Genomic DNA, 14,135 nt, shown 5'->3' with positions numbered 1-14,135 from the left:
GAGAGAGGGGTGGGGGCCCTCTGTGGAGGGTTCAGTGGGTTAGAATTTCCCTTGGAAATCAGAGCCAGAGAAAGGCCCATGTGACCCCAGGAGGAAGAGCGAGGGTCCTGTCCTTCCCTTACTGACCGTGCCAACACTGGGGACAGGACATGCAAGATCTGTGGAGCGGTCAGCGCATGAGACGCAGACAAGTCTGTCATCTTTCCCCACGTAAGCCTGCATGTCCGTGTGTCTAACACATCAGTGCCCGTTGGTAGGTGTGTGTCTGAGTGACCATATGCGCTGGGCTGTGTCCTGCGTGGACATCCGATGTCAGCATATGTCTGTGTGTCCTGTATTAGGGGAAAAGGATGCGTGTCTGCATGTTAATCCCCGGATGACTAAACGCAAGGTGTGTGTGGGTGGAGGGAACTCTGTATCTTAGCAGATGCGTGTCCAGGCTACAGCATGTCTGGATGTCAGGGCCTTGTCTGCGGTGGCCCCAATGCTTCTGTATGTGAGGGGATCATACCACCATCCTTGTGTGTCTGTGTGTCCTGACTCCAGTGGTCAGTTGATGCCCCTGGATTACCATGTGTCTGGTTGCTGTGTGGGTACCTGTGTCCGGGTTGTCGTGACCTGTGTGTTTATGTCAGAGCATTACCCTGTGCAGGGCGCTTAACGGGGGGCCCTCAAAGATTGCCATGTCAAATCCCTGGAACCCATGAATGGGACCTTATTTGGAAAAAATGGTCTTTGCAGGTCTGCTTAAATGAAGGGTCTTGAGATGAGAAGATTATCCTGGATTGTCCAGGTGGGCCTTAAATCCGGTGACGTTTCCTTGTAGGAGGAAGATTTGACATAGACAGAAGGTGATATGAGCACCCAGGCTGGGATAGAGTGACACAGCACGAGCCCAGGAAGCCCTGGGCAGCCACAAGAAGCTGGGAGAGGTGAGGAAGGGTTCTACCCTGTGCTCCAGGAGGCAGTGTGACCCTGCTGGGTTACAGATTGGTGGCCTGCATTACTGGAACAAAACCCGTTTCTGTTGTGTTGAGCTTCCCAGTTGTGGTCATGTGTTATGGCAGCCCCAGGAAAGTAACGCACCTGTGTCCGTGCGTCTGGGTGCAGTCCACTGGGCTGAGCCCAGGATTCCAGCCTCTGCCTCTTGTCCCCACCTGGTTCTGGGGTAAACAGGTGCCGTGTCAAGATGCGACACCACTGCCCCCTAGTGGCCCTGTGGAGGCACCTGAACTGGGCACTGGGGATCCCCTCCTCCCAAAGCCAGGGCCCCACGACCCAGGGCTCTTCTCAAACACCCAGTTGGCTGGAGCCAAACACACACATGGGGCATTTCAGAACCAGGTTTATTTCTGGTCTTTTTGTCAGAATAAAAAAAGCACAAAACAAAGAAGACAAGACAAGAGCATGGGGGCATGGGGGGCAAGACAAAGGAGGGAGAAGGCGGGGGCAGTGATAGGAAGGACCCTCTGCAAAAGACAACATTGTGATGGCACAAGGTGGGCTGGGACAATCAGGGTGGCCAGACAGGACATGGGGGCTTCCTGTATGGGCCTACAGGATGGGGGTCACCAGGCCAGTTGTCCAAATTCCACTCAGGACCTGCAGTAACCAACCTCCCACCTGAAGGCCAGCTCAGGGCACGGAGACGAGGCTGGCGTCTGTCCTCACCTGTCCCTGAGGTTTTTGGAGTTCCCTAGGGGAGTGGGAGGGCAGAGGAGCGAGAGGGTGGGGGCAGCCAGGACTACCCTCACTGTCCCTCTGCTGGGCAGCACCAGTCCCAGACCTTGGGCCCCCTGGCCCACGGAGTGGTTGCTCAGGTGCCACCTGGGCCTCTGGTGGGTGAGTGTAGGGAACGGAGCCCTCAAGACAGTCTCTTCAGTGAACTCGGATTTTCCCGGGAAAGGGGCAGTGAGAATACACCGTGCCTCAAAGGCAGCCTCCACAGACGGGGGAAGAGCAGGGCTGCACTCCCAAACCCAAAGCCAGGACATGGCTGAGCCGAATCCTGGCAATGGGGTCCTCATGGTGCTGTGTTAGGTCTTGGGTGCCTGAGCAGTCCCCAGACCTCTCTTACTTCAGTTCCTGGGAATAGATGGGGGTGTGGTGAGGGTCTCCGAAATCACGAGGGAGAGTTCTTGGTGGGGCTGCTGCTGCTGCTGACTATCTGGGTGGGGCGGGGGGTGGCACTCGCCAAAGGGAGCGTCCAGGGTTTATCCCACCTGTGCCGGCAATCCTCTAGGTGCTGGGTGAGGGTGTAGAGCTGGACAAATGGGCAGACAGATAGACTTCTTGCCCTGGGGGAGGGCAGGATGCCCAGAGGAAGTGTGACTCAGCAGGCAATAGGGGCACGGACATCAGTGTGGGTGAAGGGAATATAAATAATAAACAGACTCCCTGGGAGTCTAGGGGTTAACCAGACCCTGCTCTGGCTCCAGATAGCTGCCCCGCATGCTGCCAGCAGCACCAGAGTGGATTTGGGCTCAGGTCCTGGGAGGAAGGGCCGCACCCATGCAGCCCCCACCTGCTCACAGCCCAGAACGCACAACCAGAGATGGCAATCCTGGTCCCACCTGTCCACTGGGCTGGGCTCAGCCCCTGGCACCTCTGGCGGGGTCCGAGAGGGGCTGTGTGCCAGCTCTGCATCATCCTTGCCACAGGCTCTGGTCACAGTGCTGGGGTCTGGGGTTCAAGCCTCAGGCAGCAGCTAGGACGTGTTTCCGAAGGAGGCTACGGGGTGGATGGGGGTTAGGAGCGGCAGAGATCTCTGGCATCTTCCATTCTGCCCCGGGCACAGGACAGCCCTTCCTGTTGTCCTACGGCTGCCCCCCTTGAGGTCGGCCCACCCACCCCACACTTGGGCCTTGCAGCCCAGCCTCTCCCCCACCCCCATGCCTCTCTGGCACTCCTGGCTCCCCCCACTGACCTTGGCTGAGCAGCTGCAGGCTCCGCCCCTCCTCGCGCACCTGCAGGCGTAGCACCTGCTGCAGCACCTCTTGCCGCTGTGCCTCCTGTGCCAGCCCCATCCGCTGCAGTTTCTCCCCGTTCAGCCGCAGCAGCGCCCGGCCTGAGAGCAAGGGGGAGAGGGGTCGAGCCAAGGTCAACATCCAAGGGGCATCCAGAGCCGAGGCAGAGAGAAAGGGGAGGGGGACACAGAGAGACTCAAGGACGGAAAAAGGGGCGGAGACACAGAAAGAGATTCAGAGAGACAGGGAAAGAGGGTGAGAGGCAGCGGAAAGGCAAGGGCGGACTGAGCCCGGGCAGAGTCCGGGCAGAGAAAAGCCAGGAGAACAGGGAAGCACACTGGGAAGACCGACGAGACAGCCCTGGAAGGAGAGGCTGGCCTAGGAGGAAACAGAGAGGGGACACGGGCAGGGTGGGGGAGGGGGGTCCTTACGCCCCCCCCCCCCCCAGCCCGGCCCCCAAGGGCACCTGTGATGGCGTGCTGGGAGAAGGCCTCCACGTAGACGAGGTAGTTGTGGGGACAGTACTTCTTGAGCCACTTGCACACGTCCTGCTGACTCCACAGGACCACAGGCCTTGTCAGGCCGCCCAGGGAGGGGCTTGTGTGGTACAGGCCATAGTGGTCCGAGTACAGCCGGCCCTGTGGAGGAGATGGGTAGCAGCTGTGGTAAGGTGGTGGGAAGGGCAGGGGCTGAGGTGGGTATGGTGGATGGTTACCTGGGGGGCCTCTGTGCCAGGCTGCTGCAGGAGCTTGACTGGTCGGCCGCCAGCGGCCCTCTGGCTACGGGAGTCGTGCCACGTGAGGCTGGTGCCTGGTGTCCGAGGCAGGTGGCAGGGGATGCTCTCAGCAGACACTGTGTGCTCCAGGAGGGTTCGACAGAAGCTGAAGTGTGCAGTGGCTGCAGAGCATGTGCCCGGTCAGAGTGGTCAGGGGCAGGACCAGAGGGTCATCTCTCTGCAAATGAGCTCCCTCTCAGCCCATTTTCCTTCCAACAAAGGAGAGCCACCTTCCCAATGAGAGGGTCCCAAACCCCCAAAGGTAGAAAGGAAGCATGCAAGAGCTGTCTTGAGTACCCCAACCCAGTCCAAAGATGAATTGGGAACATCTTTCCTCTTCTGACTGTACCGTCCATACTCTGGGGAGCAGGATGGATTCTGCTTAGATTAGAGAGACAATGTGCACACCAGGGAACATAAGACTTACAGCCTGGTGAGGGGCGATCCTGATACAGGCCTGATGTCACCCTTGCTTTCGGCTGACGCATGCTGAACCAGACCAGGGTTCAGGGAACCCAGACCAGGGAACTAGATCACACCCCTATGTCCTGGGAGACCCTGTGTGATGGCGAGCCTCTGAGTATGGTGCCTGCCCATCACCATTGAAGGCACCCAGTCTCTGCAGCCATACCAGCATTTGAGACTTGGCTCCTGCCCTGCTGTGCTCACCTGCCAACCCACCAACAAGGAGCCTGAATGAACTCTGGGCAAGCCGACAACCAGGATTCCTGCCCTTTCACCTGCCATAGGGCCCTTGGCCCAGGACAGCTCCTGTGTGTGATGGGTGTCCAGCGGGCATGGGCTGCTGAGTGCAGGTGTGCAGGGCCCAGCCATATGCTCAGGGAGCCACAGTGACACCTTGTGCCCTCTCTTCCCACACACACTTCATTACACTCCTCAAGTTGTAGTTTCACTGTCATTTCTGCCTTTGTTGCTCACATGGGTCACAGGAGGGCAGCCACCTCAATGGTCATCTCCTAGCCCTTGCACAGGTCTTGGCACACAGGAGGTGCCCAGAAACATTGTGGATGGATGGGTGGATGGAGAAAGGCTCTGTGTGGTGTCCACAAGTCAGTAGAGCCCTGGGGAGAGGGAGGAAGCTGGGCCCAGGCTTGCCCTCGTTTTACAGCATCTAGGTCCCAAGTCAGCAGGCAGAAACGGGTTCTTGGCCAGGGCCCTTGCCTCACTGACTCTCAGCGGTAGAATGAGAGACCCTCCCTCCCATGAACACACCCCAAGCCCCCAACTGAGGGTAGGGTTTGGCGATGTGCCCAGGAAGTCTCAGTAATGGGAAAAAACCCATTACTCCCCCCTCCTTCTATCCCTTAAGTTTCCTCGGATTTAGCACCCCCTCTTCATTCTTGCAAGTTCCCGCAATTGAATGACCCCAGGTGACTCTAAATTTGCGGTCCAGGGTCAAACAGAGGGTGCGGCTGGTGTGGTCGCTGCCCCAATGCGGCTTCTGATATTGTGGGAAAGACTTATTCTAAGCTGGCATCTTTCAGGGCACAGCCACTTGGCCTCACATCGCAGGGCCTCGTGGAGCCGGGCCGGGCCAAGGCAGGAGCTTGAAGCTGCACCGCGAGCGCTGCACCTGTCCAGGTCCAACAGGGCCCCGCCCATTTCCTGCCGGTGCTTGGGGAAGGATCTCCGTCTTTCCGTCTGTCCGCCCGTCGTTCCGTCCCTCCCTCTTAGCCCCAACGTTAGAATTCCAGCATAAAATGGGGCGGGGGCGCCCAAGCCCGGCTCTGGCCTCGGCTCTCTCTCGGCCCACTGCAAGAGCTAGGGAAGGAAGGGCGCGCAAAGGAAAAGGTGACCGCGGGACGGTGCCAGCCTAAGGACAGGAGCCCCGGCTGGTAACCTCCTCCAAGCCAAGGGTGCGGTTATCCCCAAGGCCTGAGGCCACCCCCCAGCTCAGGACAAAGACACCAGGGACCCCGTTCCTCCAGGACGCGCCCCCCCACTCCGCGCCAAGCCGCTGCTTGGAGTCTGCCAGATCCCGCCCCCGTTCCTCTCGGTCCCCGAGCCCCCAGCCCGCGATATCTCGGCGCCCTGGTCCAGCCCAGCTCACCGTCCACATCCCGATGCTCCCCGAAGCCGGCACGCACAGCCCCGGCGCGGCCTCGCGGGGGGCTCAGCTTGGTCCTTAGCTCCGTGAACATGGGGCCCAAGGATCCCGGGCCCGTGCACACGCCCCTCGCCGGGCGCAAGGCGGCCCGTGTGGCCGGCGGGGAACGCGCGCCGCTGCCCCGCCCCAGCCAGCCCCGTGCCCGAGCCGGTCTCCGCGCCCGGCGCGTCTGCGCGGCGAGGCACCTGCCTGTGAGCCCTGAGTGCTGGGCGCGCTCCGGGAGCTCCGAGGTGTGTCGGCGGCGCGCAGGTCTGCGTATGCAAAGGGTGTCTGCCGGGGTAAGGGGCCATCTCGCACACCTGGGCATGGCTTCAAGGACGAGCGACTCTGTGGACCTTTAAGGGATCCAGACGTCTGAAGGGGGCTCTGAGGCAGGGAAATAAGGAAGCGATCTTCCCCGCGGTGAGGGAGGGGGCAGGAGGGGAGCATCCTACCTGCTCCTGGAATCGTCTGTCCACTGGGACGCAGGGTCAAGCGCCAGACCCACCCCTCTCAACCACTTCCTTCCATTCTCCTGCCTCAATTTACTGACTCACTCCTTTATTCACGCGTTCTCCAGACCTCTGCAGAGGTCTCTCCCTCAAATGGGCCCTTGCTTCCCTAGACCCTCTCCTAACTCCCACCACAATGTGAACTCCAGGAAGACAGCCAGGCAGAGTCTCTCCCCTTCCCTCCGTAGGGGGAACCTGACTCAGTGCCCAGGATGTGGCTCTGAAAGCGGTTTGCTGGGAATGGGGACGAGAGAGAAGCTCCAAGGAGGCTGCCGCGGGCAAGAGGGATGTGTTCGTTCCAGGCCCGCACTGAAAAGGGCTAGGGTGGGCTGGGGTTGCCCGGTTCAGGAGGCCAGACTTGCTACCAACTGGGTTTTGCCTGCTCTGCCAAGAGTCTGAATGCTCTCCCCAGTCGTATGTGGGGGCCAGAGGCTGTCCCACAGTAGAAGGAGCAAAGGTACACACAGAGATACAGAAGTGTACGCAGAGTAGTCATGTGTGTCCACCTAATACATGAGCACAGGTCATCTCGCTAGTATCCAAGCCCACGACACACTCAAGCAGTGAATGCACGGAATTCACCCACGTGCCGTGGCCACGCATGCCCACGCACCGAGCTGTTCCCGGCGTATCTCCTACATTTACTTATCTTCGACACTTAGCTTTCTAGGGGCTGCGCCTCCACCCTCCCTGCCAAGGTCGGGGTTTGGTGGGGGCGGCGGGGCCTGTACGGGTGGCCCGTGCTTGGACTGCACGCCGCTCAGGAATCCGAGCGCTGAGAGCTGGAGCCTGCACACCGGCTGTCCGCAGCAGACAGCTGTGCGGCTCCGCTCAGACGTGTGACGCTCGGCCCCGGGGCGAAGGGCGACGTGAATGGCTAGGCCTGATGCCGCGGCGTCCTTGGCGGTTGGGCTGACTCAGACAGGGAGGGGCCCATGGGTCCCTTCGTACAGGCGGGTCTCCTCGGAAATGCGTCGGAAGCATGCAGTAGGTAAAGATGCCCCAGGCTCGGCTCTGAGGTCCTGCAGGGTTTCTGCAGGATGATGTCGCTCCTGCCGGTCCCCAGCAGGGCCGCCCGCACACCTCGCCACGCTCAGGCGCCCCCGCGCATGCGCCTCCCACTCGCCCTCGCCACAGCCGCAGCCGGAAGTCGCTTTTCAGGAACGTCCGCCCAGGGTAGGCAGAGTGGGCGGGGCTTCGTGCGGTCCGCGAGCTCTGCTTCCGGGGCGCGGGTGACGCAGGTCCCGCCCGCTCTTCCTGCTGAGAAGCTGGGGTCGTCGGTGGTGTTTTTTTGCCTCCGACCGCGGCTTGCGTCCCGTCCCTTCTCGGCCCCTCGTCATCACCGGCGCCATGAACAAGAAGAAGAAGCCGTTCTTGGGCATGCCCGCGCCGCTCGGCTACGTGCCGGGGCTGGGCCGGGGGTGAGGCCTGGGGCGAGCCGCGCTCGAGCGGGGGGGGGGGGCGGCGGGAGCGGGCCGCGCGCGCTTGGGGCAGGGGCGGGGGGCGGGGGGCGGGCCCGGGCCACACAGTGCTCGCTACCCGCACTTGTCCCGGCTACGCCGTCGGTTACGGGCAGCTTGCGGCCGGCGACGGGGAAGACGAGGAGGACAGGTTAGGGTCGGGGGCCGCACTGTCTGGAAGATAGTGCTGGCCTTGGCTTACTGCTCGTAGGAGGAGTGCTCTGGGCTTAGGACCGAGCGGAGTACCAGTGCTGCTTGCTCCCGAGAAGATGTGAGACTCGGGCTTGAGCCCGTGTTTGGTCTCTGAGATGCGGAGTGAGTGACTCCTCGAGCTCAGTTGCGAACTCCGTCGCTACTCTCCCCAGGCCGGGCAGACCCCCCCACCCGCGTTTGAAGCGTGAGCGATCTTTCCCTGTGCTGTTGGTCGTCATGCACTGCGTGTTGGCTCGTGTGAGGCTTGGGACCCGGTCTCCCGTGCCTGGCGCATAGATGACTACCATAAGTTGTTGAATAAATGAGCAATCATCTGTCATTCTGTCTGGTCATTCGTTCAGGACAGGTATTGGGTTTCCTTGTGGGGGTGTGGTGTTAGCATCTGTGGGGAACACGCAGTCTTACTTATGGACACCGTCTTCCGAGGACCTGCAGTTTACTAGGAGACGTGAGAGATTTGCATTATTAAGTACATAAAAAGAAACAGATTTAGAAGTCTGGGGCGGCAGCGATCAGGGAATGCTTTATGGAATGGTAGCATTTGAGCCCCATTTAGTAGAAGAGCTGCACTTAGGGATGTAGAAGTGTACCCTTAAAGGAGAAGCTGACATTTCGTGTGTTGGGTAGTTAAGAAAAAAGGCCTGGTGTGGAGAAAGATGAGGGACTCTCAAGGAGTCTGTGTGAATAGAGTGTGCAGTGAGTGGGGTCAGAGGGGCCAGAGCTGTAGGAGAGACAGAGTGCTGTGGTCAGAGCTGTGCTGAAGCAACAGGAAGACTAGACTAGAGGCAGGGTGGCTAACTTGGTTCCCAGCTGTGATGGTAGTCAAGGTTTGGGGAGGATGGATTTCAGAGGTGGACTCAGAACTTGATGGCTGGTAGGGTGGAGAAGGAGGGCGAGGGAGGCAGACCTGATGCCTTAGTGCTTGCTGTGGTACTTGGGATGGCCCTGCAGTCATCAGCTGAGGCTACCCAGGGCTGCTGCAGGATGAGCACAGAAAAGGAATTCTGATTGGGTCGAGTTGGGTTTGAGGGCCTGGTTGGATGTGCGCTGGGGGAGATGATCAGCTGGTTGTTAGAAATGGGAGGCTGGAAGTTGGGAGGAGGGAGGTCTGATCCTCTGGTGAATCTCTCAAGGAGAGCGTGGGGTGGTAACCTCAGAGTATGTCAGAAGGCTTCGCACCTGAAGAGAACAGGCTTGTAATGGTTGACAGCGCAGCGTGCCTCTTCATCGCTCCCTGGATCTTCGGCGGTTTCTCAGAGATGTTAGAAAAAGAGGTGTTAAGTGAGGACTGTGGAGGGAAGAACAAAGGAACAAGGTCACCCAGGTAAATGGGTGTCTTGGGGTCTCCTGCAGTGCCACTGGCTTTACCACCCGGTCAGACATTGGGCCTGCCCGCGATGCAAATGACCCTGTGGATGACCGCCATGCGCCCCCAGGCAAGAGGACCGTCGGGGACCAGATGAAGAAAAGCCAGGCTGCAGATGATGACGATGAGGATCTGAATGACACCAACTATGATGAGGTGACCTATGGTGCACCCCCAGCCAGTCTCCAGGAGGGCTGACCAGCTTCTTAACCCAGTGCGCTCAAGAAGGCCGGCACGTCTAATATTTCAGCCTGCTCACAGGGTGTCCTTAGCAGAGTGGGAGAGGGGGACAGGGAATCATAGAAAGAAGTGTGCATTTTGTTGTCTCTTCAGGAGAGATGTGCTTGCATTGGGATTTTGTCTCGGCTGGTTCTTAATGATGAAAATTCTTGGTGGAATTGGTGATGATACTTAATTTATTTTGTCTTAATGCGTGCTCTCTTACTTAATTAGTTTTTGTCAATTGAAGTTTTCTTCAGATGTGTTCCTCCAGATAGAATTTTTTGCTCAGAGGAAAAGAGTTTTAAAATTTCAATTCTGGAATGATTTTAAACTTAGGGAACTTGTAAGAGTAGTATGGACAGTTCCTGCTTACCCTGCATATGCTTCTCCCCGTATTACGTGACTTTAGTGCAGTTACGGACACAGCACTATTAACTGCTCTGTAGGTCTTACTTGAATTCCACCAGTTTTCCAGTGGTGTCCTATTTCTGATCAAGGACCCTGCGTTGCAAACGCAGTTGTGTCTCTTAGTGTCTTCCCATTGGGGTAGCTTCTCCATCTTTCATGTCCATGACACCTTTTTTTTTTTTTTTAAGATTTATTTTTATTTTTTAGAGAGAGAGCGAGAGCGCACGTGAGCGTGTGTGCGTGCTTACACACACATGGTGGGGGAGGGGCAGAGGGAGCGGGAAAGAGATTCTTAAGCAGACTCCCTGCTGGTCCCGGAGCCTGATGTGGGGCTCCATCTCATGACCCTGAAATCATGACCTAAGCCAAAATCAGGCATCAGACGCTCAACCAGCTGAGCCACCCGGGCACCCCTCACCCCACCCCACCCCCATGACACATCTGAAGAGTACTGGTGAGTTATTTTGTTTTCCCTCATCCTGGGGTTGTCTGATTGAAAAAAATGGTTCAGCAAGCATTTTATAACTAGAAGTGTTCTCTGTTTCTGCTTGAGGGGATTCTGTTGGAGGAAGAGCTGACTCTGTTGTTTTGCGCTTAGTTTAATGGCTATGCTGGGAGCCTCTTCTCAAGTGGGCCCTATGAGAAAGATGATGAGGAAGCAGATGCTATTTATGCAGCTCTGGATAAAAGGATGGATGAGAGAAGGAAAGAAAGAAGGTAAGATAAATGATTGCCCTTCACACTGTAATTACCCACGTTTACTTATTTATCTATTAATTTATTGATTATTTTTTTAAAAAAAGATTTTATTATTTGAGAGTGAGAGACAGGTAACATGAGACAGAGACCGAGCACAAGCAGTTTTGGGGAGCGGCCGAGGGAGAGGGAGAAGCCGACTCCCGCTGAACAGGGAGCCCAACGTGGGGCTCCATTGATCACAGGACCCTGAGATCATGACCTGAGCCAAAGGCAGACACTTAACCGACTGAGCCATCCAGGCGCCCCTGTTTTGTTCTATTTTTTTAAGTGGACCCCACACCCAGCATGGAGCCCAGTATGGGGCTGGCTCAAACTCACAACCCTGAGATCAAGACCTGAGCTAAGATCAAGAGTTGGAGGCTTAACCGACTGAGCCATCCAGGCACCCCTGTCTATTTTATTTATTTATAAAGATTCTTTTTTAAATGTTTTTAAAAGATTTTATTTATCCACTTGAGAGAGCAGGTGAGCCAGCGAGAGAGCACAAGCAGGGGGAAGGGCAGAGGGAGGAGTAGAAGCCGATTCCCACTGAGCAAGGAGCCTGATGCCAGGCTCGATCCCAGGACCCTGGGACCGTGACCTGAGCTGAAGGCTGATGCCCAACAGACTGAGCCACCCAGGCGCTCTATAAAGATTTTATTTTTAAGTAACCTCTACACCCGTGGGGCTGGAACCCACAACCCGAGATCAGGAGTCGCACACTCCCCTAACGAACCAGCCAGGGGCCCTGTATTTATCCAACTTTACTTTCTTTTATTTTTATTTTTTAAAGATTTTATTTATTTATTTGAGAGAGAGAGAGTGAGTGAGAGAGGGTTAGAGGGAGAAGCAGACTCCCTGCTGAGCTGGGAGCCCGACGCAGGACTTGATCTGGGACTCCAGGATCATGACCTGAGCCGAAGGCAGATACCTAACCAGCTGAGCCACCCAGGGGCCCCTGTTTATCCAACTTTAAAAGAAAGTTTTGTGTTTGCGTATTTCAGATATGGACAAAAGTTGCAAGCGTAGTACCTGTGTCTACTGAGCTCTGAGGCCACCTGGATCTTGGTTTATGGCAGGCACACTTGCATAAAAACCTGGCTGTTGAAGAGTAGTCTTAAGGTCTGGGGACTGGAGTGGAGAGCCTGAGATCTCTGTGGCTTTCCAGAAAGCAGTGAAATTTGGGGGATTATTCTTTTTTTTTTTTTTTTTTTTTTAAGATTTTATTTATTTATTTGACAGAGAGAGAGATAGCCAGCGAGAGAGGGAACACAAGCAGGGGAGTGGGAAAGGAAGAAGCAGGTTCCCAGTGGAGGAGCCTGATGCAGGGCTCAATCCCAGAACACTGGGATCACGCCCTGAGCCAAAGGCAGACACTTAACGACTGAGCCACCCAGGCGCCCCTGGGGGATTATTCTGACCAGGAGTCAGGATTACTGTCTTTGAAATGGGTGCAGTGGTGTTGATTAATGTATATTAAGTGATTTGTAGGTTAAGTGAAGATGATAAATGAACACGTAAACCCTCATAGGCAGGGGTTGTGTCTGGAGAATCTTGTTCCACACATCCACGTTGGGACACGGCCGTGGGGAGTTGGGCTGGGCTGGTGGAGACAGACTATAATGAGTCTGGAGGGAGCACGTGTGCGCTGTCCTTGGGGCCTGTTCGAGAGAAGACTACTCAGCAAGCCTCTCGTGTTTTGTCTGTGGGCTCTCAGGTGGGTGTCTTGCACTGAAATTTGGTCTAGCAAATTTGTTTTTTAGGATTTTATATATTCAAGCGAGAGAGTGAGTGCACAAGTGGGGGTTGGGGGAGTGGGGCAGAGGGAGAGGGAGAAGCAGACTCGGAGCCAAGCAGGGAGCCCAACATGGGACTTGATCCCAGGACCCAGAGATCATGACCTGAGCCAAAGGTAGACACTTAACCGACTGAGCCACCCAAGCGCCCTGAGGTCTAGCAGATTTGTTTATTGATGTTACCTCAGTGTACCTTTTGATATGGTAACTTTCTGAATTCCCTGTCCTTGTTTCTGGGGAAATTTAAGCAAAGTGAACACATAGTCTTTTAAACTATAAATAAATTATGTTGCTTTGTAAGCCTTTTATAATTTGTAAATGAATTTAAAAAAATGAATTGAAGTTACAAATAAATTTGTAATTTTTTACTACTGAAAGAATATATTATCGTTAAAGAATATCAGGACAGTGAGACAAAGTACAGGTAAGAGGATAACATTTATTCATAAGTCTGGAAAGTGACCGTTAACATTTCGGTTCACTTCCTGCTTTCTATTGCTCATTCATGCAATTCTGTGACTTCCCATAATGTATGTAGTGTTTTTAATTTTAGAAGAGTGAAATACAGTTGTTCAGAGTTTTTTTTTTTTAATGCTTGTTATTAAATTGATGTAGGTGAATTTATATACATACAGTAATTAAGTATACATGGTTTTGCACATTAAGGAAGGTTTGATTTCAGTTTTCTGGAACTCATTAAAAAAACAGTGATGGATACATGTAGAAAGTCGTCTTATTAAGTGTTTTTTTTTTTTTTTTAAAGATTTTATTTATTTATTCGACAGAGATAGAGACAGCCAGCGAGAGAGGGAACACAAGCAGGGGGAGTGGGAGAGGAAGAAGCAGGCTCATAGCAGAGGAGCCTGACGTGGGGCTCGATCCCACAACGCTGGGATCACGCCCTGAGCCGAAGGCAGACGCTTAACCGCTGTGCCACCCAGGCGCCCCTTATTAAGTGTTTTTTATTATTATTTTTTAAATAATTTATTTATTTGTCAGAGAGAGACACAGCACAAGCAAGGGGGGTGGCAGACAGGGGAGAAACAGACTCCCTGCTGAGCAAGGAGCCTGATGCAAGACTTGATCCCACACGACCTGAGCTGAAGGCAGACGAGTTGAAGGCAGACACTTAACCAACTACACCACCCAGGTGTCCCTTATTAAGTGGTTTTAGAAAAACGGTTGGCCTTTAAAAATTTTGTTAGGAATACTTTTCAGGATACAAACCCGTAAAAAGAACACCGCAGCAAATATGGATGCCCTCATGGAGTCTGAGCCCAGGGTCACAGCTTGCGTGTTTGTTTCCCACATCTGGTGTTGGTCTTTGCTGGGTCGTATCGGGGTCCAGTTTATGCTCTGCACTGTCGTAGCATCTTTATTGCACCAGCAGCATGGACCCCCCAAAGCTATACCTCAGAGATCACCTGATAGCCAGTCCACATCCATAGTCTCCTGCCCGTCTCCACAATATTGGAGAACTTTTTTTTTCAAACCAGGACACAATCAGAATCAGTCCTCGTGTCATGTCTCCTAAGTCTATCCCCCTCCCCTGCCTTTTTCACCTCTTGGTGA

General features: G+C 55.1%; 2 protein-coding genes across 6 annotated transcripts in view; one reads left to right on the top strand and one right to left on the bottom strand.

Annotated features, from left to right (window-relative positions):
• Window positions 1–1,325: 1,325 nt before the first annotated feature.
• SAMD10 (sterile alpha motif domain containing 10) lies at window positions 1,326–7,485 on the bottom strand. Of its 4 annotated transcripts, none has more exons than XR_015720867.1 (6): window positions 6,059–7,485; window positions 3,682–3,863; window positions 3,433–3,604; window positions 2,927–3,067; window positions 2,574–2,730; window positions 1,326–2,085 (listed from the first exon to the last, which is right to left on the bottom strand). XR_015720867.1 is itself a non-coding variant. In XM_087853413.1 (6 exons), exons 2-6 carry the CDS (start codon window positions 6,174–6,176, stop codon window positions 2,708–2,710), a joined length of 636 nt encoding a protein of 211 aa, XP_087709539.1. In that variant the 5' UTR covers window positions 6,177–6,204; window positions 6,304–7,485; the 3' UTR covers window positions 1,326–2,707. The 4 variants fall into 4 exon arrangements, 3 of the variants coding, with proteins under 3 accessions (XP_087709539.1, XP_087709538.1, XP_045650209.1); XM_087853413.1 differs by having other exon boundaries at window positions 1,326–2,730; window positions 6,059–6,204; window positions 6,304–7,485; XM_087853412.1 differs by having other exon boundaries at window positions 1,326–2,730.
• A 96-nt stretch (window positions 7,486–7,581) lies between these two features.
• Window positions 7,582–14,135, top strand: part of PRPF6 (pre-mRNA processing factor 6) — a 47,497-nt gene continuing 40,943 nt past the window's right edge. The window contains exons 1-3 of one of the 2 annotated variants that reach the window (XM_087853411.1): window positions 7,582–7,781; window positions 9,387–9,555; window positions 10,628–10,746. In XM_087853411.1, the coding sequence (XP_087709537.1) occupies window positions 7,711–7,781; window positions 9,387–9,555; window positions 10,628–10,746 (359 nt within the window). In that variant the 5' untranslated portion in view covers window positions 7,582–7,710. The remainder of the gene's footprint in view (window positions 7,782–9,386; window positions 9,556–10,627; window positions 10,747–14,135) is intronic. The other variant, XM_045794239.2, reaches the window with a different exon arrangement.

This window comes from Ursus americanus, chromosome 22, assembly GCF_024610735.1.
Source record: "Ursus americanus isolate L20-20 chromosome 22, mUrsAme1.1.p, whole genome shotgun sequence".
In the NCBI taxonomy this organism is placed as follows: Eukaryota; Metazoa; Chordata; class Mammalia; order Carnivora; family Ursidae; genus Ursus; species Ursus americanus.
The sequence above is the reverse complement of the archived record's forward strand: the minus strand, read 5'-3'. Positions and strand labels throughout refer to the sequence as shown.

Coding starts and splice junctions, on each gene's coding strand:
- SAMD10 (XM_087853412.1), bottom strand. CDS start 6,176: ATGCCCAGGTGTGCGAGATGGCCCCTTACCCCGGCAGACACCCTTTGC. Junction 3,605..3,681: donor CTGGCACAGAGGCCCCCCAG/GTAACCATCCAC, acceptor TCTCCTCCACAG/GGCCGGCTGTACTCGGACCA. Junction 3,068..3,432: donor CTCCCAGCACGCCATCACAG/GTGCCCTTGGGG, acceptor CCTTGCTCTCAG/GCCGGGCGCTGCTGCGGCTG.